This window comes from Zygosaccharomyces rouxii (genome assembly GCF_000026365.1).
Source record: "Zygosaccharomyces rouxii strain CBS732 chromosome A complete sequence".
NCBI lineage: Eukaryota > Fungi > Ascomycota > Saccharomycetes > Saccharomycetales > Saccharomycetaceae > Zygosaccharomyces > Zygosaccharomyces rouxii.
Window position 1 is genome coordinate 68,165 of NC_012990.1, and position 22,332 is coordinate 90,496.

Consider the following 22,332-nt stretch of genomic DNA (forward strand, 5'->3'; position numbering starts at 1 on the left):
TGCTTGCAATTTGACCTTGATCTCCGATAATGGAATGCACTTGTTGATGAACGTCCTGTCTGTTATTTCGAAGGAGCAAAGGGAAATCATCACCTTACCTTATCAAAATCCAGATCGTTGTGTACGGCGCGACGGAGTGGATTGTGTCACAATATACAATAACAATCATGAATATTTTTGAGAAATATCACAGAGGTCCCATTGAGTTCCCAATACTTGGATTGGTCTAAGCTGAATTTTCTCTAATTTTCTATATTTTTTGTTTTTTTTGTTTTTTTTTTTGTTTTGGTAGTATCTTTTATTATTCGAGATGCGAATGAACATAAGCTCTATTATATCATTTATTATTTACAAGATGTCCGATTCTCTCCCATGCAGTTTTAAAACTTTTAGTTTGCAAAATTTCCAATTCTCGCTCATCAAACTTCGACAAGACGTAGTCGGATACCACTGTAGAATCTCTTTGAGGTGGTCTACCGATACCGACCGATAATCTATAGAAATTATCATTTCTCCAACAATTTTGTATACTTTTCAATCCATTATGGCCACGTAAACTTGTTCCCGGCTTTCGTAACTGCACTTTACCCAATGGTAAGCTTAATTCATCATGGAGTACAACATGTGTCACATGGTCGCGATGAGGTAGTCTATTCCACATCGGGACTACAGTCTTGCCGCTTAAATTCATGTAGTCACCATCAGATCTAATCATTACCAATTGTGACGAGATCTGACAGTATTTAGCAGGTGAAAGTGAAGAGACCTTGTATGGATGAATTTGTTCCGCATCAAAACGATTTTTCAATAGATCTAAAATGATTAAACCAACATTATGCCTTGTACCTGCATACTTCGGTTCAGGATTGCCAATACCGGTGAAACAGGTAAGGCGACGACGAAATCGCAGCATCTTTATCAATAGCGTTGTGTTACTGCTGGAGAAACCATTATTCTTTGATTCTTGTACATGCGATGGTAGTAATTTGAAAAGGCGAGCGATACCAATACTAAGCAGTTGAACTGATAAAGGTTACTAAGGATAAAGATAACAAAAGAAGAGAGGGAAAGGGAACGGAAATGTCATCTAATAATCGAAAGAAACTGCTGCTAATGGGCCGTTCAGGTTCAGGTAAATCATCCATGAGATCTATTATCTTTAGTAATTATTCTGCGTTTGATACACGTCGATTAGGTGCAACGATTGATGTGGAGCATTCAAATCGTAGATTTTTAGGTAATATGACTTTAAACCTATGGGATTGCGGTGGTCAAGATGTATTTATGGAAAACTATTTCACAAGGCAGAAGGATCATATCTTCCAAATGGTGCAAGTTCTCATACATGTATTTGACGTTGAATCACAAGAAGTTATTAAAGATATTGAAATTTTTACCAAAGCATTAAAACAATTGAAGAAATATTCACCAGATGCCAAAATATTTGTCCTATTGCACAAGATGGATCTAGTTCAACTGGATAAAAGAGAAGAATTGTTCCAATTAATGATGAAGAAATTGCAAGAAACATCCTCAGAATACGGGTTCCCCAACCTAATTGGGTTTCCAACATCAATATGGGATGAAAGTTTATACAAGGCATGGTCACAAATCGTTTGTTCGTTAATCCCTAATATGGCTGTACATCAATCCAATTTGAAAAAATTGAAAAGCGTAATGAATGCATGGGAGATAGTACTTTTTGAAAGGTCAACATTTTTAGTGGTTTGTTCGAGTAATGCAGTTAATGGTGAAACGTTGGATCCAAAAAGATTTGAAAAAATATCAAATATAATGAAAAATTTCAAACAAAGTTGTACCAAATTGAAAAGCGGATTCAAAACTTTGGTTCTTAATGAAAATATCTACGTCAGTGAAATCTCACAAAATATGGTTTGCTTTATAGTTTTGAACAACTCAGAGGAACCTCAAAGTATGGTATTGGAGAATATTCGTATGGCGAAAGAATTCTTCCAATAATCAAAGCAAACTTTATACATATATATGTATACGCACAGATAACTATCAACTATGCACATATACCAATAAAACAAATCGTACCATATAAATATATATATAAAAAAAAAAAATATTTCCACGAACTTTGGTCCTTTGTCCTTGTTCCATTTTTTTTCCCTCTCTTTTTCTCTTAATATTCAATAGAATTGAAACGCCCATAATAATAATAAAAAATTCCACCACAATCAAAAGTAAAATAAAATAAAAAGTCTTGAAAAAAGTCTTGGATGACCAAATAAGGGAGATGTTTTCCCATATGCAAAAAAAAACCTATCTATTATTTGTCTTATTATTATTATTAGTATTATCACTGTTATTATATTACCATTAGTTTTCATTAATCTTCACCTGTTGTAACCTTTATATCTTGTTTCTTAACGTTACCCATCCTTTTCCTTAAAATATCACCGACTTTTTCAGTTTGTAGAGTGTCTTCCATTAAAACCCCATTAATTGAATTTTGGAAAGATTCTCTTCTCATCAAAGATGGACTGCTGTTAGAAAAACTGCCGCCACCCGCTCTATGAGAACTTGGTTGACTGTTCACACTGTTTTGAGTACTTGTTCTAGAGACTCTCGAACCCAACGGAGAAAATCCCATGTGATTTGATGATGGGAAAGGACTTTCGTCTTCCTCGTCACTCGAAAATTCATCACTCGATTCAATCTGGAATGCAGATCTGCGTCTTGGTTTTGCTAACTTGTTAGCTCTTGCCAAACCTAACGCAGGGGCAGGGGCAGGAGGTGCTGCTGCCTGCAAGTGCGAAGTTGTCGAGCGTGATAAAACATTGTTTGAGCATCTTCTAACGTTTGGATTCAAATTCCCCGAGCTTGCTGTCGAGTCCTTCCTCGATCTAGTACCGTTACCACATCCGCATGACGAACACCCGTTCGAATTACCCGTTGTTGCTGTTGTTGTTTTAAAGGGATTCGAAAAATGCATTGGTTGGTGTTGAGGAGCTGGACGCAAAAAAGTTGATGAGGCGGAGTGTGGTAACGGTGGTCTAGTGCCACTCGTTGGTGACGTTGCCATTTCATCCGAAAGCATATCAGCATAGGAGTAAAATCTTAAAGTCCTTGGCTTGGCATCCATCCCTACACTGGCACTGTTACTCCTTGGCAGTGGAGGTGGCACAGGTTGCTGCTGCTGCTGCTGTTGCTGCTGCTGCTGCTGGTGTTCTTCTCTTAGCGTTGCATATGAATTACTTCTCGTTCTGCCGAGGGCCAGGTCTAACCCAATAGTACTTGGCTTTCTCATGTAAACGATATCTAGATCATTAAGATTTGCAGATTCATCTGCAATAATAGAGCAAGAAGCATCTAAAGCAGGTGCAACAAAGTTTTCTAAATGTCTTCTATGATTAACTGTACCAGTTCCCGGCACCAACTCAGGCGAATCTAAAGGACTCCCTTGTTGTGAAGGCGAGGAATGCTGTGAAGTTCTCGGAGTCCTATGACCGCATCTTGAGGACGAAGCCGTAACTGGGATGCCGACACCGCCTGTACTTTGATTGCTATATTTTCTTGATAAAAGACTTACACTTGAACCATGACGTGAAAAAGGTCTACTACTACAAGCGTCTTCAACAGTTCTCTCAAAAATCATGGAAGAATTACCGTTGTCACTTTGGGGGGAAGACGTAAACTTGTACTCGGGAATAGTAGTGGTTCCATTCATGCCCGTTTCAGTATAGAGCTATAGTACAGTATAGTATAGTATGGTATAGCGGAGTATAGTATAGCGGTAGTATATCCTATAGTATAGAAGCAGTAGATGTCACTTGCCTTGGTATCGCTTTGTTTTTCTTGATCTCGGTTCTTTTCTTTGTATCAGGCACAATAGGATCTTTTTGTTTTCCTATATATGCGTGTGTGTTAAATATCTATCGTTTTGTCCACCGATTGCTCCTTTTTTTCGATGTCCGACTTCTTGTGGGTCTAAAGTCTCTGCCTTGTTGTACTTGTCCAGTTTGTAAAGTCGTATCTTTCGAATTCGAACTGATTTTATCTCGTTAGACCCACACACATGATTTAGGACGAATGGCCCCGCTGCCCAAAACTTTTTTTATATTGGATTTGAAAGGAAGGCACCACCACGCCTTTCCATCTGCGCAGGGAAATACCAGGGGAAAGCCTCCCTTACCACGTACTGCCAAATGACTACAGATTATTTACGACTATACTGGCAATAGATGCCTACCGTATCACGGTATAGTAGTATTTTTCCGTAGGGCCATATGCCATGATGCCATACGGTGGCACTGCCGTATATTAGGGAGCGTCGTGCCGTACGAGCCCTCACTCTTGGCACATTACGCACGGAGTAGGGTGTTGGACACATTGAGTACGTGATATAGTTCATCCCCTAGTGAAAACCTAAAATAAAAAAAGTGCTCTGCGACCATGTCTTAGGAGGCACAGCCAAACAACTGGTACGCATGCAGCACTCTGAAGAACGAAGAATGAATTTTTTATCTCTCATTTTACCGAAACCGTTTCTCTTTTGTTTTTAGTTTTCGAGAAAAGAGGAGAGAGCACCACTTACCCAATGAGGAAGGTGATTTTTGTCGCTCGAGAGGTATGCGGTTTTTCTTATAAGAGGGGAAAAGTGACAGTTAGACACCAAGTCTTTTCTGTTCCCTCTTAAACAATCATACAAACAAAGTACAATGTACTTGTTGCAGTATGATGAGTTCTTGAAATAAACTGCGTTATCGTACCTAGGCCAGTTTAACTACTGGTTTGAAGAGGATAAACATTAACATACAAACTCTGACTGCATATACTATTCTCTTGAATGAAGAAAGCTATCGTCGATTCTTCAAAGCTTTTCGCTAGCAGGAATCGCTTGATTGAAGGTAATCCGTCGAAGTACTATCCGTCAATTGTGCGTGGTAGTAGCAGTGTAAAAGAGTTTGTAGAGAGGTGGAAGGGACTTGATTCTAGTACGCGTAATGTCAATGAAAGCTTGCACGGCAGAATATGCGGTGTGAGAAGTGCTGGGAAAAACATGTGTTTTCTGGATCTGGGCGGGTTGCAGGTTGTCATGAACAGCAAAGAAATGGCTGAACGTAACGATGGCTTGAACCTGGCTCAGCGGTACCGAGCCGGAGATTACGTATTGGTGAGCGGGCGGCCTGGACTTACGGAAAGACAGCGTACGCTTTCCATTCGGGCGGAGAAGCCGCCGACGGTGTTAGCGGCTGCACAGCAGCCGCTACCGCCTTCTCTGGAGGACCGCGCCAAGTTAAAGCAGAACCGTGTATTAGACTACCAGCTAAGCGGCGTAGAAATGCTTGTAACGAGACATAAAGTTACTAGGGCGGTCCGTGAATTCCTCGATGGACGCGACTTCGTCGAAGTCGAAACTCCAATTCTCTCTAACAAGGCCAATGGTGCATCTGCAGAGGCGTTTGTTACCTATTCTAACGCCTTACCAGAGAATGAAAAAAGGTTAGAACTAAGAGTTGCTCCTGAACTTTGGTTGAAAAGGCTCATTATCGGTGGTTTAGAACGCGTCTACGAACTGGGTAAAGTCTTCAGGAACGAAGGTATCGATGCTACGCACAACCCCGAATTTACTACCCTAGAGTTTTACCAAGCGTATGTTACTATGGAGGATCTCATCGAGAATGTGCGGGACATGTTGGTGCACATTTGTTCGGCGGTAAGCGGGTTGCCGATGGCTCAGCGGCTTCTCTCGGAGTTGCAAACGAAGGGGTTACAGCGGTTAGATTTTGTCGATACACTCTCTAAGGAAACTGGCACAGATTTTCATGGCATACAAGATTGGTCGAATCCGGAATTACTGTGGGAAGCCACACCAATCAAGGACAGAAGTAAGCTTTTCCCCGAGGGACCCCAAGCGTTGTCTCCATCACAGATGTGGAACAGATTGGGTGGTTACTACGTGGAAGATCGTCATTGTAATGGTCTTTGTCCGACGTTAGTTTGTAACCATCCTTCAATTATATCTCCGTTGGCAAAGCCTAATGACAATCGGTTATCCAAGAGATTTGAGATGTTTATCGGGGGTAAAGAGTATATCAATGCCTACGAAGAAGAAAATTGCCCGCAGAGACAATTGCAGTCGTTCAAAGATCAAGCTCAAAGCCTCCTACAGTATGGCGATAAAGAATCGTTAAGCGTTGATGAAGCGTATGTGGAGGCTATGAAATGGGGGATGCCGCCTACGGGAGGCGTTGGCTTGGGTATTGATCGATTGGTGGCGCTACTGTTGGGCAGTACGAGAATTGAGGAAGTACTGGCATTCGGATGCCTTGACGATGTAAATAGACAATAAGTGAGTAAACGAATGCGCGAGTGAGAAATTACGGAAGTTGCAATAATAATAATAGTAATAATATTTACAAGACTACCTACCATACTTGAAGCAATTCTACGAGGTCTATTCTGCCAGATCTCGGGCTGCTTACCTCTTGCGCGACACCTTGTCTAACATCGTCACACATTTGGTTGACTGCACAACTCAATACAGCAACATTATCTTGAGGTCCAGCTTCTTGGATGTCGTCATGAATTAGTTGTTTGACATCAGGTCTACTACTTCTAAATTCCACATGTGGCAAATCCTTCCTTATACGATCGATGAAGTCTTGTGCATCAACAATAATTTCGGCGGTTTCAGTGGTTGCATCCGCAGCTACAGCCTTGTCATGTGATAAGATTTCTTCGATGGCATCATCTTTAGCGTCTTCTGAAATTTCAATTTGTTTTGCCGTCGATGAACTGTCCTTGCTCGAACCATCGCCATTATTACAATCGAATCTATCACCGATTTTAAAATCAGAATACTTGGTCACATAGATTATCGGTTGCACGTAATCAAATTCTTGTAGTTTCTTCAATTCAGGGTACAGCCAATCTATACTATGCCAATGTCTAATCACCCAGTAAAATTTAACGTATTTGGTATGCGACTTATCTTGACGTTTTTTCTCATTGATATCTTTAATGTATTCGTACAATCCTACGACGCCGTTACCGCCAGCGACGATTAACACCTGATCGTAGGCGTAGGCGGTTCTGTATTCACCATAAAATGCCTCTAACAGAATTCGTTCGGTGCAACGGCCTTCTGGCATACTGCGCATTTTGTTAATTAACGTTTTCGTTATACCGTCTTTACCTTTGATTAGAAATTTAATATCATTACCATCCATGATTAGTGAAAATGGATGTGATTGAAAGAAAAACCAACTATCCAAAAAATGAACGTAACCAAATGAACCGGTGTTGGCTTCATCATAGGGGCCACGCTAGGTACAGTCATAACAACAATCTCATCAGATATTAGTTCTAAATGAGCTTGTCTTATGCCAAAGGAGGCTATCTTTAAAAATCTGAGAAATCTATCAAATACCCAAACTGCACCACATGCATATGCATATTGACCACATTCTAAATCTCTGACGTGAATCCACATGCCAACTAACCAGAAAACTGCTAATATAATATGGCAAAAGAGGAAGACATCATAAAGTTTAGCTCTTACATAGGGGAAGCTTTGTACGAAAATGACACCCCCACTGGTCATTGCAATTGCTCCCCAAATCCACCATTCTTCCATTTTAATTTTGGGTATAGAATGAGTCCATTTCATAACTTCAAACATTGTAATAGTATGAACAAAAGCTGAAAAAATTGCCATACGTGCTAACCATTTATGGAATGCATAAAATGTTGACATCTTCCATCCTGTTAACCAAAGTAAAAAATTATCACGACCTGCAAATAGGAAAGCTGGTATAACAATAAAACATGTCAAAACAGCACTACGGTCACCAACATACCTTGCAATCTGTGCTTTCTTACTAGTGTACCATGTAAACTTGTCATAATAGTAGATATTAACACTTTCACCCAATATGACAAACACAAAGTAGATAAAGATGACTAGAGATTCAAATCGCGTAGGTATAACACCACCAATAAAATTTCTTTCTGTATGTTTACCATTAAATAATGCTGGCATGGTAACAAGCCTTCTAAACCATCTTATTGGCGCCAATTGGCTAATTCTTTGCTTGGTTCTCATCGACGCATGGGGGAAAGCTTTACTACCTAGATGTTCAATTGAACTTACGAGTACCAAAAACGCCCAGTATCCCATAAGACCACTACCCCACCACCAACCGCGGTGATAGTTAAGATACCATTTGTCTAGAGTCTTGTTAGCTGCAACTGCATCATATTGCTGTGTTTGAGCTTCACGAACTAATGCGTACTGAGTCATAATCGTCAATTAACAGCTGCCCAAATTCTTATTACAATATGATTAGGTTGGATTAACGTTTTATCAATTCATGGGCAAAGGAATGACATAAAGGTATTGAGCACATATCTTATCACATATCTTCCTTCTTATACTCCATTCTCTACACCAATTTGCTTAAACTAAATTCATCTTAGAAAACTCTAAACAATAGAGAAAGCCCTTACGATGAATTTGGAATGTTGAGAAACAAAAAAAAGGACCAAAAGAATTCGGGTGCACATTGATTGATTAATGTTTTTATGAGAAAAAGGTAAAGTAGCAATAGATATGAAGTAATTCGACCTTTAAAATTCAAACGGATGCTGGCGGTTGCAGAGACAGTTCATCGACTGCGCGTTAACGGTGCGAACATAAAAAAAAGTAAGACAGGTGATGCATCCGTTCCAATGTAGCCAAGACTGGCCAAGAATTATACTTAGACATGGTTGTAGTACTTTCAGTGGTAAAACTATCGTCACAATCATGGTGCGCCCAGCATTTACTGCCGTTAAAGCACCCTCATCGATGCAGTTTCGCTTAATGCACCCCGAATGCGGCTTCACTGTTCTTTCGGGGTAGTTGAAAAAGAGGAAAAAAGAATTTGGCCAAGCGTTCTTCTAAGGCGCCCTCTCGTTACAATGTATCGTTGTGCGAATATCGGTAGGTGTAAGGCTAATTATCGTCTCGATTGATTGTGTTTCATCTTGAATTAACCTACCAGGATTGAAGTAGTTCAATGAGGTCCAGCGTACCGGATCTTCCTTTTTTTATCGAAGTTTCTTCAGCGACGATGCTTCTGATCTGGTCGCATACCGCCGGATGTGCACAAGTCATAACCGCAACATGATCAGATGGTTGTGTCTCTTGTAGATCTTGTATTAGCAATTGATTCAAGTCTGGTCTACTACCGTAATGAATTTCGCAAGAATTCACCAATTCGGACTCTAATTTTGATGAGATCGGAATTGCCTCTTCCGTAGAATTAACTGTAATAGAAGTATCCTTAGTTTTGTCACCTTTACTTTTTTCCAAGTCTTCTGCAGCCTGGTTTACACTGCTGCTACTGTTTTCGTCACCACTGGGGACGCTCCCAATGGATTGAAATTTCGATTGCGGCTGCGTCACGTAAATGATGGGGTGCACATACTCGAGCTTTTGCAATTTTATCAATTCTGGTGCAAGAACCCTTGTGTATGATAAATCTGGGACCATCCAATAAAATTTGACATATTTGACGTTATGATGTTCTTGGTTACTGTTAGTGTTGCTGTTGTGGTCAACAACTTCTTTGAGATATTCTAATGGACTAATAGCGCCTGCACCACTTGAAAACATCATCACTTGGTCATATCCGCGTACTGGTTTATATTCACCGTAGAATCCTTCTAGCATAATTTTCATTCGACTTGTTTGGTCAGCTTTTGAAATGAGATCATTATAAAGTCTCTTGGTTAAACCATTTTTGACAGTAACTTGAAATGCGATGGAATTACTGTTTTCAATAGTAATAACGCTAAATGGATGAGATTGGAACCAACTGAAGGGTCCTGTTAAAAAATATAAGTAACCAAATGCACCTGGTTTAGGCTTTTTATCCCATACTTGAGCAGAATCATCGATGATTACCAAAAGATGCTTCTCGTCAGTAATAGAGACGTTTGCATACCTAATACCGAAGCAACCTAATCTGATTAGACGAATACATCTATCAAATGCCCAAACTGATGCCGCCGCATATGCATATTGTCCATATCCTAGTACCGTTAGATGGATGCAGACTCCGATTAGAAAGAATAGAGCTAAAATGATGTGTCCATATAGGAAAATTTCATACCAGCTACGTCTTAGAAATGGTAATGATTGTACAACCATGATGACTCCACAAATAATAGCTACAGATCCCCATCTCCAATATTGTGTGTATTTTCTAAGATGAACTGTATGCAACCAGTAATCATTGAGCAACATGGTAAACGTGTGCACCAAGGATGATACAACAGCCATACGTGCAAGCCATCTGTGGAACGTCATAAAAGTCGATTGACGCCAACCGGTCAGCCACAGCAAAAAATTGTTTCTACCGGCAAACAAGTACGTGGGGATAATGATAAACATGGAAATGATTGCACTCCGATCACCAACGTATCTAGTCAATTGATCCTTTTTCTGTGGCCAGTATATGTTGTGTTTGCTAGTCTCATAGTTGACACTTTCTCCTATAAAAACCAATGCAAAATAGATGAAGAGTATCAAAGACTCAAATCTAGTGGGAATGAGCCCGCCAATCCTGTTATGCATGAGGTGCTTACCGCGCGGCAGCAGCGTAGGAATTAGCACATGACCACGTAACCATCTAATTGGTGAGAAGCGATCCAATTGAGATCTAAGCACTAACGTAGCTCTAGGATAAAACCTTGTGGACCAATTGTTTATACTGGCAATTAACACTAGCAAACCCCAGTACCCCATGAGACCTGCCCCCCAATATCGAGCTCTGGCAAAATTACGATTCCAAACCTCATTCGTTTCTTTAACGTATTCCGGATTATTTGACATGTCCATTCTGGATCCTTTACTCCCTCTTTTCCTTGTTTTGGTCTTATGATGGCGGCACCATTAAGTAAATATTCAGTGCCTTTATTGTAGGAGTAGGTGCGTTTATATAGCATCCAGTTGACATCACATATTCAAACACATCGATATTACTTTTTGAGACCTCGAGAGATGCGAGGCACTGTATGTGCACCTAGATCGAGCATTAGAGCTTTGAATTCTCTTTTGTTAAGCTCTTTTGAGAATTTTATGAGCATTGCAACATGATAAGTAGAGAAGGAAAAATGAACTTATATCATTAATAACAATTTGTCAGTTCGATTCTTGAGGGTAGTAGATCATTTGCAATTATGACGCGTTATTTCTCGACACAAAGAAAAAAAAATACTCCTACAGTTGACGCGAGCTGAGCTCATCTCTCTCACACTAACCATTTAATCAGAAACAAGAAGCAAGACTATGCTGCCTCCTACAGTAGAATTTTGCAAGGGATCTCTGCATTCAAAGACTTTTTATTCACCAGTCCCTGAACAGATTGCCCAATGCAAAGATAACGATGATAATGACAATGAAAACGACCAAATTATACTTGGGGTTGATGAAGCAGGTAGGGGACCAGTACTCGGGCCAATGGTTTACGGCATAAGCTACTGTACAAAACAATTTCAAGATGAAATTCTCAAACCAAACTATGGATTTGATGATTCCAAAAAACTGTCAGATTTGGAACGTCGCCGATTGTTCAGTAAAATATACGGAGAAAATGGAGAAGTTGCAGAGATCGCAAATGTTGGATATGCTGTAACTGCGATTACCCCTGCTGATATATCAAGCGGTATGCTTCGATATCCAGCTAATGCCAATTATAATCTAAACGAGCAGGCTCATGATGTCACCATTGCATTGATAGAAGGTGTATTACAGAGGGGTGTAAAACTGCATCACGTTTATGTGGATACTGTAGGTCCGCCAGCAAGTTATCAAAAAAAACTAGAGCAAAAATTTCCCCACATTAAATTCACCGTTGCTAAAAAAGCCGATTCGCTATACTGTGTAGTCAGCGTTGCAAGTATCGTTGCTAAAGTGACGAGAGATATTTTACTTGAACAATGGGCCCAGCAGGTATCACCACCTGAGGCAGGCCCTCTTGGTTCAGGATACCCAGCAGATGCAAAAACTACAGCATGGCTAAGGAATACAATGAAACCATTGATGGGGTGGGATCCCCATCTAGTTAGATTTTCTTGGCAGACAAGTGAAACTCTTTTGGACAACAAAGGTATTCAAATAGAATGGGAAGAAAAGAGTAAATCGAAACCCGTCTGGGCCGGCAAGAGTATGTTACAGGCTGAAAGAAAACCGCTCACCCTCGACAGTTGGTACGGTTAAGATGTTAAGTTCGTTACACATTATATAATATTTTATCCTATTAATCTATCTTGTATCTCATTTTATCGCATCACGCCGTAGTCCGATTTAACGGTTTTGTTTGTTACCCTTCGGAGTTTGAGAAGGTTCATCGTGAATGATCTCTATAATGTCAATTATTGCTTCCATCATATACCCATAGTACTGTTTGGGCCGCTAAAAACTCCGGTGGGGCTTGCTTGGTTGAGTGCTGAGTTTTCCGGCATCCTACCCGCTTTTTAAACGAACATTTCCCAATTGTGAAGGCGAAAACAAAAGAAAGAGAGAGAAAGTTGAGTCATCACGTCACCACGTCGCCACTAAACGACAAGAAGGTAAAGAATCCTGCTGTGTCAAAAACACAATCAAAACAAAAATACAGACACACGGATATAAGGTGTAATTCTATAATACTATTCGTGGTCAATTACCTGATAGTCTAGTCCTGCAGGTACATGAGTAAGTGAATGGATAGAGGGATGCTTTGAGAGGAATTCACCCCACCACATGGTGCAAAAATAATCGGAGCTGCACTTTTCGGGAAATCGGCACCTGCGGAACGTACAAAGGAGTTTTCGTATGTATAGGTATCTTTCTAGAATGATATGATCTGGTGAATAATTACCAGTAGATTCGTCACCATGAGGGTGAGCGGGGATGAGAGCTTGTTGTCTTGTATAAATGAGAGGTGTAGATCAAGCAACAAAACTATTCTACAGAGCCTGTCGTGGTAACAATACGCACTTAAAAGTATGTGCAGGCATAAAGTGTTACTTGTCTTAAATGCAGCTGGAGGAAAGTCCGAAGGGCATCAGAAACTGTTGAAATGTGTTGAAGAGAAGCTAGGATTGAAAAGCTTTGTGGAATCACGCGGATCTGAATTGGTACCGGTGGTTGATGAGACGAAAAGTAGTAATAAAAACAGTGCTACTGGAGAGATTATTGTATTACCTCATGGTTCCATGCCCACTGTCGATGCACCTCGGATAAAACTCTCCGTTACCGCTGACGATGCGGTTCAGGTAGAGGTTTGCGATAACGGAAAACTTACGGTTAATGACAATGTTAATGATAATAATGCTTTTGACGATGATGATACTAATGATGGTGGATTCAGAAGTCCCAAAAGAAGAAAAATTTCAGTCTCCGATCTAACGAACTCTAATCACGTATCTGCCGCTGAACATGTAATCACAACAATCTTGGTCTTGGTGAGAAGTTATAACGAAAACTTGCAGCGACAGATGCATGATGTCGAATTGGATGTTCACGGTTCCATAAGGGATAATTTTGATATAGAGAACAAAGTAATTGGTATTATTGGTGCAGGAAAAGTTGGGTATAGAATAATGGAAAGATTGGTAGCCTTTAATCCGAGGAAAATTCTATACTATGATCCCAAGGAATTACCAGTCAAAAATGTCAAGAAACTAAACGTTGTTGGGCTTTTGATCAATCAAAGGGGTGACATAGTACAGCGGGTTGACAAATTGGAAGAAATGCTATCACATTCAGATGTAGTCACAATTAATTGCCCGCTAAATAAGGATTCCAAAGGGCTCTTCAATAAGGAATTGATATCACATATGAAAGATGGTTCATTTTTAATCAATGCTTCAAAGGGAGGCATATGTATTGCAAGAGATATTAAAGAGGCAACTAAATCGGGTAAATTGGCAGGTTATAGCGGTGATGTGCAGCATTCGGAATACGAAGCACACGACTTGAAGGATATTTTGGAAGGTTTATTACAAAGGAGACATGGTCAAAAGACAAATTAGGGATATACTGTTCTCTTCTTTATATATATATATGTATATATGGAGGTATAGATGATTAATGATATACGGTTGACGTGTCGGAGATTCCGTGGCAAGGGAAAGGGGAACAATATCTGCGTTAGAAAGTTCTTCGGCGGCTAATCTGAAATACTGATCATGTCACACGACTCTACTTCCCTAATTTGTCCACTTGACGCGGATAACACGATCGTTCATTAATATACGCCCTTGTTCGTATTCAGTGACCCTTTACGTCCATCGACACACTCGAATCGTGAGGAGAGGGAAACTCGTTGAGCTGATGGCCGCGATCGTTCCAACTACAAAAGGATGACATCTAATTGCTTATTCTTGTGATAAACCTTTGAGTTTACGATCATTAATCCTTCTTCTTCTCCTTTTTCCTTCAAAAGAGAAGAGCAGATAAGCTTGCGTAATCATATTCTTGTAAATCTTTTCAATTCCCTTACTCCAAATCAATGTCAGCCCTCATTAGAGCAGCAGTCCCCAGAGTTGCAAGAATCTCATTGGCATCGAGATTAGCATTGAGATGTTACGCTTCCTATCCAGCTCATACCGTTATCGGTATGCCAGCTCTATCACCAACTATGGCTCAAGGTAACTTGGCCCAATGGTCAAAGAAAGAAGGTGAGCAAATTGGTGCAGGTGATGTTCTTGCAGAAATTGAAACTGATAAGGCAACCATGGATTTTGAATTTCAAGACGAAGCTTATTTAGCAAAAATTTTAGTTCCTGAAGGTACCAAGGATATTCCTATCGGTAAACCAATTGCAGTCACTGTGGAAGACGGTGGTGATGTTGACGCATTCAAGGACTTCAAAGTGGAAGAATCAGCTCCAAAGGAGGAACCAAAGAAGGAAGAACCAAAGAAGGAGGAATCTTCAGCTGATGCTAAACCAACACCAGCACCTTCTCAAAGCGCTTCAAAGGTCGCTGCCCCACCAACTGACAGAATTGTTGCATCCCCATTGGCCAAGACTATCGCTTTGGACAAGGGTATCTCTTTGAAGAGCGTGAATGGTACCGGTCCTAATGGTAGAATCACAGCCAGCGATGTGGAAGCATTCTTGTCCAAGGCTCCTGCTGCTGGTGCAGGTGGTGCTGCCGGTGCTTCCTCTGCATCCGGTGCTGCTACTGAGACTTACGAGGATGAGCCAATTTCTAACATGAGATCTATCATCGGTAGACGTCTATTGGAATCCACTCAATCAATTCCTTCATACATTGTTTCCTCTGATATTTCTGTATCCAAATTGTTGAAATTGAGAAAATCCCTAAATGCTTCCGCTAAAGATCAATACAAACTATCTATTAATGACATTTTGATCAAGGCTATTACCGTTGCCGCAAGACGTGTTCCTGATGCTAATGCCTACTGGTTGCAAGATCAAGGTATCATTAGATCTTTTAAGAATGTCGATGTTTCCGTTGCAGTTGCCACTCCAACCGGTCTATTGACTCCAATTATCAAGAACGCCGAATCTAAGGGTTTGGTTTCCATCTCTGGTGAAGTTAAAGAAAAGGTTGCTCGTGCAAAGATTAACAAATTGAAACCAGAAGAATTCCAAGGTGGTACCATCTGTATCTCTAACATGGGTATGAACAACGCTGTTTCTTTGTTTACTTCCATTATTAACCCACCACAATCTACTATCTTGGCTGTTTCTACCGTTAAAAGAGTTGCTGTGGAAGATGCTGGCGCTGAAAATGGTATCTCTTTCGATGACCAAATGACTATCACTGGTACTTTTGATCACAGAACCATCGATGGTGCTAAAGGTGGTGAATTCATGAGACAATTGAAGAATGTCGTTGAGAACCCATTGGAACTGCTATTGTAAATTTTTCCCTGACGATAGTTCCTGATTTAACCTGAATTGAATTAATCAACTGCTGCTATTTAACCTAAAAAAAAAATTCCAATTAATCGGAAAAGAAAAAAAAAATTCTAATAATTTTAACGATGTCCTGGAATAAATACATACACATACATATATTTACACATATATATATCCTCACATTCATTATTCAAATATAAACTTCAAGTGTACCTGATTGATTCTTGTATTTTGTCTCATTGTACGAACATATCCTTGGATGGCTTGAATTAATTTTTCACTTCAAGCTCGAGCAACTCTAAAGAACTTTTAGTGGCTTCTTACAGGTGAAATCATCAACCAATTTCACAGCGCACAGGAAACCAATGTCATTCCTACCATCTTTCATTCTAAGTGACGAATCCAAGGAGAGAATCTCAAAGATTCTAAGTATGAGCCATACCGTTGTTCATTACGGATGGATGCCTTTCATCTTGTACTTAGGTTGGGCTCATACCGCAAACAGGCCAAATATTTTGAACCTGCTCTCCCCATTGCCTAGCATTTGAATAACAAAATCCATCATGTACATAAATATCTGAATTTCATTTCACATTTTTTTGCAATTTAAACCTCTTTTTCTTTGACTACGCATATGTATATATATCTATGTATGTATGTATGTGGTAGATGCGCATCTTGTAGTCATTATTAAACTCCTCCACCACCAGGAGTAGACGTATGGGAGAACTCACGCCTTTACAAAAGGAGGTAGTTGCAGGATTAACAGCTGGTACTTTAACCACTATAACTGTTCATCCATTAGATTTAGTTAAAATTCGATTACAACTACTGGCAACAAGTGCTCATCGGTATGGTTACCGCGAAGTAGCGCAGTCAATAGTATCAAGTTCACAAAGATCTCATATTCTAAAGGAAGCCTATAGGGGTTTAGGAATCAATCTTGTTGGTAATGCACTTGCATGGGGAGTTTATTTTGGTCTTTACAGAGAGGCAAAGGACCTGATCTACGGATGGGCAATACAGGATTGTGATCAAGTGGTTAAATTTACTGATAGAGATGGTAAAATGTCATCATTGATGTATTTAGGTGCAGGTGCTTCTAGTGGTCTCTTAACTGCAATTTTGACAAACCCCATCTGGGTTCTGAAGACAAGAATTATGTCTACAAGTAGTTATGCTTCCGGTTCATATCGTTCAACATGGGATGGCGTTAAAAGATTATTACAGGATGAAGGCGCTAGGGCAATGTGGCATGGATTACTGCCGTCAATGTTTGGAGTTTCTCAAGGTGCAATATATTTTATGATTTATGATACTTTAAAAAATAGGTTCAGTTCCGTAAGATATAGAGAAGGTAGAACCAATGACAGTAATAATAATCCGAGATTAAAAAATACAGAGACAATCGCGATGACCACTTTGAGTAAAATGATTTCTGTAAGTACAGTCTATCCATTTCAACTGCTAAAATCAAATTTACAAAGTTTCCAATCGGCAACAGAAAAATATACCCTATACCGACTGGCCAATCGGATCTACAAGCTAGAGGGTATTGGGGGTTTTTACAGAGGTCTTTCGGCAAATTTAATCAGATCTATACCTTCCGCATGCATTACATTTTGCGTCTACGAGAATTGTAAACGTTACTTGTGAGATGATTCATATAGACATTCATATTTATAAACTCAATACTATTGTTAAGCCAAATCTTAAACGCTGGAAAATGGATCGCTATTCGTAGGTGTATATTAGTTTAAGGTACAAATGTGTAAATAAAAACAATACCTATACCGAAATCGATTTCTATCCTTTAAGAGGAATAGGAAATCGAATCAAATTCCAAGACGAAATAAAAAACGACGTATTCGGTACCAAGTTGTTATCATTATTTAATTTAGTAACCGAGAGCAGCCAACTTCTTGGCGGCTTCAGTTTCAGAAGTAGCAGCCTTAGCGGTAGCGACCTTCTTGGTAAAAGCCTTCTTCTTGGCGTAGTATTCAGCAGATCTAACCTTTCTCTTTTCTTCCAACTTGGAAACGATGTTTTCGTATTTCCAGCCGACAGAGGTAGCCAATTGACCCAAGTTAGTGTACTTTCTACCTGGCTTCAATCTCAAAACTCTCAAAGCGTGAGGAACCACAACTCTCTTCTTCTTGTCATATGGAGGTGGGATACCTTCGAAAACCTTGAGACGTTCCATAGCGGCCTTACCACGAGCGGTCTTGTGAGCAACCATACCACGAACGGCCTTGTAGAAGATTCTTGATGGAGCCTTGAAGTGGAATGGACCACGGTTCTTGTTGAAAGCAGTAGCCTTTCTCAAGTAGTCGTGGTATTTCAACATGTTTCTGAAGAATTCACCAGAGATGTTCAAAGCTTCAGCTCTCACAACCACGATCTTTTGACCTTCCAATAGTTGCTTGGCAACAATGGAAGCCAAACGACCCACCAAGTGGCCCTTACCGTCAATAACAACAACTGGCTCAAAGGTAGACATCTCTCTTGGGTTGTTAAAAACTGATCCTAATCTATCAATGAAGAGGAAGTCTCACTTAATCACCAATATTTCCAAGATCTTTTGGAAGGCTTCACGTTGACTGATTAGTTTTTTTTCACTTTACTCACTCTGCAAACTGTGAGTCCGCGTCCGCCCAGCGTCACTACCTGCTCCCCGTCCGTTGGGATTAGCCTCTGTCCCTGTCCGTGCGTGCGTGGGTAGGATGTTGGGGGGATACCGGGCCCGTGTGAGCGCGTGCTAGGCAGAGTTCCTGGCGTGGGAAGCTAGGCTTGCTAGGCAGAAGCGTGGGTCTGCTAGGCCGAGTTAGGCCGATTCCCCCAATGTGAATTCCGAGGTGAGCGGAGGTGACCGAGCGACTCAATACAACTCGCGTTGTGGATAATTTCCAAAAAAAATAAAGTGACGCATGAAAACTTCTATAGGATGCACGGATTTATAGACATTGTAGATGCACGGATGGTTAGGAGCAGTCAAACACTTTCCCTGAATGTGAGTTAATGCGGGGGAGGGGCAGGAAAAAAAGAAATGAGGGAGAACAAAGGAAATGGAATATTCAACTGATTAGCGTATCTGCATAGAATTTAACAATGTAATCACCTACAGAATTTCCAACATTCATTGGAGTCATCCTTTGACGTTTATTGTTCGGCATTCTGGTTCCTGGAGAAATTTGACACCTTTGACATTCTTGTAATGGTACTATTAGAAAAGTTTTCAACGTTAGACCGAATTGATCGTTTGAGTGATTAGCTTCTACCCTTAACCTTAGGAACAAATCTCTTAAAATCATATGATGCGGTTCTTGTGGCGAGGACATCCTTGAATTTTTAAACATAATTTCGATTCCTGATAGTATTAGCAATACTTTTAATCCATTCTGCTCAGTATCCTTATTTAAACTTCTCGCCACTTTTTCCCTCGAAACGAATTGTAATATTTTTCTCACTATTAAATTTAATTCGCTTAAATTTAGTGCAATTTGAATTCTTATACTTTCATAAATTTTGGCCCCCCTCTCATCTTTTGGTACTAATTTTTCAAATTGGTACAAGGGGAAAGTATTTGATGCATCGATATAGAATACAATTACATCGGAATTAGATTTATCTATTGTATTAGCTACATATTGTGCCAGTGAGTTAGGATTTGGTGCAGCCCATGCGGTAACTAAATCTAACTCGTCTAGGGATACATTTAAATCCAGGCTACTATCATTGCCGATAGTATTATTACTATTGTCCTCACTACCCATTTTCCTTGACTTATGCTTTTTTTTTCGCTAAGTCGCGTTAAGAACGGAAAAACATTATCAGCCCTTTCCTTATATATATACACATATATGCATCGCGTTAACAGTTCAATAAAACTGATAATAGAAATGAAAATAATAATAATGATAACAATATTATGACAAAAACAATAATAATGATAATAATAATAATAATAACAGTAATAATAGTAGTAGTAATCGGGAATAAATGAAATAAGAATACCAACTGATTAATCGTTGACCAGACTTATTTTTGTCCCCTCAGTATCGAGCATTAAGTCCTTGCCATTACTCTGCGTAGTTTGACTTTTTAAAGGTGAGGATACAACGTCTTTTGTTTCCCCACCATTTGTAGTTGGATTGGAATTTGCCGTATTGTTCCTTTCTCTTTGAGGTACTGCTGGTGTATTATTAACAGAACTAAATTGTAATAAATTCCAAACACCAGGACTTGATCTACCTTTATCGACTTTACCAGTGGCATTTTGATCTTTACTTAGATAATTTTCAGGATCGTTTTGTTGTTGGTTTGCAGATGGTGATCTATTTTGATTCGCAGATCCTCTCTCGGGTGTATATGCTTCCATTGCGGTAATGTGGAAGGCCTTTGTAGGTGATCTTAATAAGTTTGGTCCTTGTGTTGGTGAAATCTGTGTAGGTCCAGTCCCTGTTGCCGTCGTTATTAATGGTGTAATACTTGATCTAGCTGCTGCAGAAGCTGCTGTAGAAGAAGGAAGTGGATTTTGAGAATATACTGCCTGGTGTGGTGGTGGCATTACCGTAGGTGGCTGTAAGGAGGGGTGCGGCAGCGGTAAAGATGGTCCTGATTGTTGCTGTAGCTGTCGTTGTGCCTGAGGTTGTTGTTGTTGCTGCTGCTGCTGTTGGTTGTGGTTGTTGTGGTGTTGTGGTTGTGGTTGTGGTTGTGGCAGTTGTTGTAGATGTGGTTGTGGTTGCTGTTGGTGTTGCAACAATTGAGGGGGTTGCTGTGATGGATTTATCGATTGTGCCTGCTGTGGTTGATGTTGTGAACTCTGATGTGGCTGTTGCAGCTGCTGTTGTTGCAGTGGTGGTTGCGGTAGGGGCGGTTGCACCTGTGCTTGTGCTTGTGGTAGAGATGGTACATGTTGCGGTTGAGATGCATTATCAGATGATGCAGATAGAGGAGTATCTAATTGCATTCTATCGACACTACCTGCTGTATTAACCCTTCGATGAGCCATGCTCTGTTGCTTTATAATTGTTGGCTCCGGTGTATAATCGTTTTGAGCTGGCAAGGAATTGAATTTAGAGAGATGTAGTTGTAATTGTCTTGCCACAGATGAGCCTCGCCTCACTTTACCAATCTTCCCTGAGTTCCATTTATTGAGAAAATCTCTCTGATAATCTTCACTAATTCTCCATTTCATACCTTTACCGGGCTCATTTGGTCTTCTTGGAACTTTTTCAAATGCTTTGTTTAACGATAAATTATGCCTTATCGAATTTTGCCAACCCGTCTTGGCAAATCTATAATAGGCATAATTCGAAGAAATGTATTTGTAAATATCTGCCAATGATATAACACCTTCGCCTGTGGATAAAATTGCCTGGGTAATCATTGTAGCATAGGAATGGGGTGGTTTAACATTTCTATTTTCATCTCTGGACAGATCAGAGGCAAAGTCTAATGAATTGGGGAACCCAATTTGTGTAATTGACAATTGAGGGTTATGATAATTGGGAGTATTACCACTACCATTACTATTGGATAAATCTGGTGACATCAATACTCCTGGTTGCCCTGCACCATATTGCATGTTATTACTTGATGGATTACCATACATTTTAAAAGTACGAACTTGTTGAAGTTGAGGTGGTTGTGATTGTAATGGACCATTTCCTGTTACACTGTTTCCTGGTTCATCACTATTGCTAATGTTGCCACTGTTATGAGGTGGATTCCCATTTTGATAACCACCATTTTGTAAAATATCATAAAGTAACGCATTTTGATCTAATGGTGAATAAGCACCAGCATTGGGGGAACCGTAAGTGGATGCCAACTTTGGCAGTAAATGATCGATGCTTGATTGAGATACAACAGGTTCTTGATCCGGTAAAATAAACATCATTTGAGTGCCGCCGACATCAAGGATTGTACCTGACGATAGTATTACGGCAGTAGATTGTGCACCTGTCTGTACGCGTTTAAAATTAACCTTCGCACCATTCCGTCCTAATACATGAAACTCCCAACCGCCATGTTGCATATTAAATTTAATCACTGCATGTCTTCTGGAAACAACCTTTGCCGGTCCCAGATCAATACTAACACGACCTTCCTTCTGTTGAGGTGTACCAGGCGGCAGATTTAAACTATCCGTATTACGTCCAATGGAAACTTCTAATTCTTTAACGTAATAAGTCCAGTCTCTACCTGAGATTTTAGCATAAGCTTGTACTTCCGTTGCCACATTTCGTTGGTTACTAAACTGTTTGGAAACCATCGTTGGTTGCTCAGGACATTGTAATATGCCTATAACAGAATTAACCAGCCCTTGATGTTGTTGCGGGCTATACCGTCTATCAGTCATATCGCGAATAGCTAATTTTGTCCTTTAGTGTTAATTTCTCCTAGTTTTCTTTTGATTTTAGTTCCTACTCGC

The 22,332-nt window shown here is 40.1% G+C and overlaps 13 protein-coding genes and 1 non-coding gene across 14 annotated transcripts; 8 read left to right on the forward strand and 6 right to left on the reverse strand.

Annotated features, from left to right (window-relative positions):
* Positions 1-337: 337 nt before the first annotated feature.
* PTH1 (aminoacyl-tRNA hydrolase) lies at positions 338-913 on the reverse strand (the record flags this gene model as incomplete). Its single annotated transcript, XM_002494371.1, has 1 exon — positions 338-913. The coding sequence occupies one exon, from the start codon at positions 911-913 to the stop codon at positions 338-340; it is 576 nt and encodes a 191-aa protein (XP_002494416.1).
* A 167-nt stretch (positions 914-1,080) lies between these two features.
* Positions 1,081-1,980, forward strand: GTR1 (Rag GTPase GTR1; the record flags this gene model as incomplete). Its single annotated transcript, XM_002494372.1, has 1 exon — positions 1,081-1,980. The coding sequence occupies one exon, from the start codon at positions 1,081-1,083 to the stop codon at positions 1,978-1,980; it is 900 nt and encodes a 299-aa protein (XP_002494417.1).
* A 376-nt stretch (positions 1,981-2,356) lies between these two features.
* On the reverse strand, positions 2,357-3,697 carry ZYRO0A00990g (uncharacterized protein; the record flags this gene model as incomplete). Its single annotated transcript, XM_002494373.1, has 1 exon — positions 2,357-3,697. One exon carries the CDS (start codon positions 3,695-3,697, stop codon positions 2,357-2,359), a length of 1,341 nt encoding a protein of 446 aa, XP_002494418.1.
* Positions 3,698-4,695: 998 nt separating this feature from the next.
* SNR68 lies at positions 4,696-4,804 on the forward strand. The gene has a single exon (XR_002648378.1). It is a non-coding gene; the product is annotated as a snR68 (small nucleolar RNA).
* Positions 4,805-4,816: 12 nt separating this feature from the next.
* MSK1 (lysine--tRNA ligase MSK1) lies at positions 4,817-6,322 on the forward strand (the record flags this gene model as incomplete). The annotated part of the gene is made up of 1 exon (XM_002494374.1): positions 4,817-6,322. One exon carries the CDS (start codon positions 4,817-4,819, stop codon positions 6,320-6,322), a length of 1,506 nt encoding a protein of 501 aa, XP_002494419.1.
* Positions 6,323-9,010: 2,688 nt separating this feature from the next.
* Positions 9,011-10,858, reverse strand: ZYRO0A01078g (ferric reductase family protein; the record flags this gene model as incomplete). Its single annotated transcript, XM_002494375.1, has 1 exon — positions 9,011-10,858. The coding sequence occupies one exon, from the start codon at positions 10,856-10,858 to the stop codon at positions 9,011-9,013; it is 1,848 nt and encodes a 615-aa protein (XP_002494420.1).
* A 450-nt stretch (positions 10,859-11,308) lies between these two features.
* RNH201 (ribonuclease H2 catalytic subunit RNH201) lies at positions 11,309-12,238 on the forward strand (the record flags this gene model as incomplete). Its single annotated transcript, XM_002494376.1, has 1 exon — positions 11,309-12,238. One exon carries the CDS (start codon positions 11,309-11,311, stop codon positions 12,236-12,238), a length of 930 nt encoding a protein of 309 aa, XP_002494421.1.
* A 770-nt stretch (positions 12,239-13,008) lies between these two features.
* On the forward strand, positions 13,009-14,037 carry ZYRO0A01122g (uncharacterized protein; the record flags this gene model as incomplete). Its single annotated transcript, XM_002494377.1, has 1 exon — positions 13,009-14,037. One exon carries the CDS (start codon positions 13,009-13,011, stop codon positions 14,035-14,037), a length of 1,029 nt encoding a protein of 342 aa, XP_002494422.1.
* Positions 14,038-14,516: 479 nt separating this feature from the next.
* On the forward strand, positions 14,517-15,899 carry LAT1 (dihydrolipoyllysine-residue acetyltransferase; the record flags this gene model as incomplete). Its single annotated transcript, XM_002494378.1, has 1 exon — positions 14,517-15,899. One exon carries the CDS (start codon positions 14,517-14,519, stop codon positions 15,897-15,899), a length of 1,383 nt encoding a protein of 460 aa, XP_002494423.1.
* Positions 15,900-16,261: 362 nt separating this feature from the next.
* Positions 16,262-16,444, forward strand: TOM7 (Tom7p; the record flags this gene model as incomplete). The annotated part of the gene is made up of 1 exon (XM_002494379.1): positions 16,262-16,444. One exon carries the CDS (start codon positions 16,262-16,264, stop codon positions 16,442-16,444), a length of 183 nt encoding a protein of 60 aa, XP_002494424.1.
* Positions 16,445-16,616: 172 nt separating this feature from the next.
* FLX1 (flavin adenine dinucleotide transporter FLX1) lies at positions 16,617-17,552 on the forward strand (the record flags this gene model as incomplete). Its single annotated transcript, XM_002494380.1, has 1 exon — positions 16,617-17,552. The coding sequence occupies one exon, from the start codon at positions 16,617-16,619 to the stop codon at positions 17,550-17,552; it is 936 nt and encodes a 311-aa protein (XP_002494425.1).
* A 241-nt stretch (positions 17,553-17,793) lies between these two features.
* Positions 17,794-18,396, reverse strand: ZYRO0A01210g (60S ribosomal protein uL13; the record flags this gene model as incomplete). The annotated part of the gene is made up of 1 exon (XM_002494381.1): positions 17,794-18,396. One exon carries the CDS (start codon positions 18,394-18,396, stop codon positions 17,794-17,796), a length of 603 nt encoding a protein of 200 aa, XP_002494426.1.
* Positions 18,397-18,970: 574 nt separating this feature from the next.
* CSM2 (Csm2p) lies at positions 18,971-19,669 on the reverse strand (the record flags this gene model as incomplete). The annotated part of the gene is made up of 1 exon (XM_002494382.1): positions 18,971-19,669. One exon carries the CDS (start codon positions 19,667-19,669, stop codon positions 18,971-18,973), a length of 699 nt encoding a protein of 232 aa, XP_002494427.1.
* A 248-nt stretch (positions 19,670-19,917) lies between these two features.
* Positions 19,918-22,260, reverse strand: ZYRO0A01254g (forkhead family transcription factor FKH1; the record flags this gene model as incomplete). The annotated part of the gene is made up of 1 exon (XM_002494383.1): positions 19,918-22,260. One exon carries the CDS (start codon positions 22,258-22,260, stop codon positions 19,918-19,920), a length of 2,343 nt encoding a protein of 780 aa, XP_002494428.1.
* Positions 22,261-22,332: the final 72 nt, after the last annotated feature.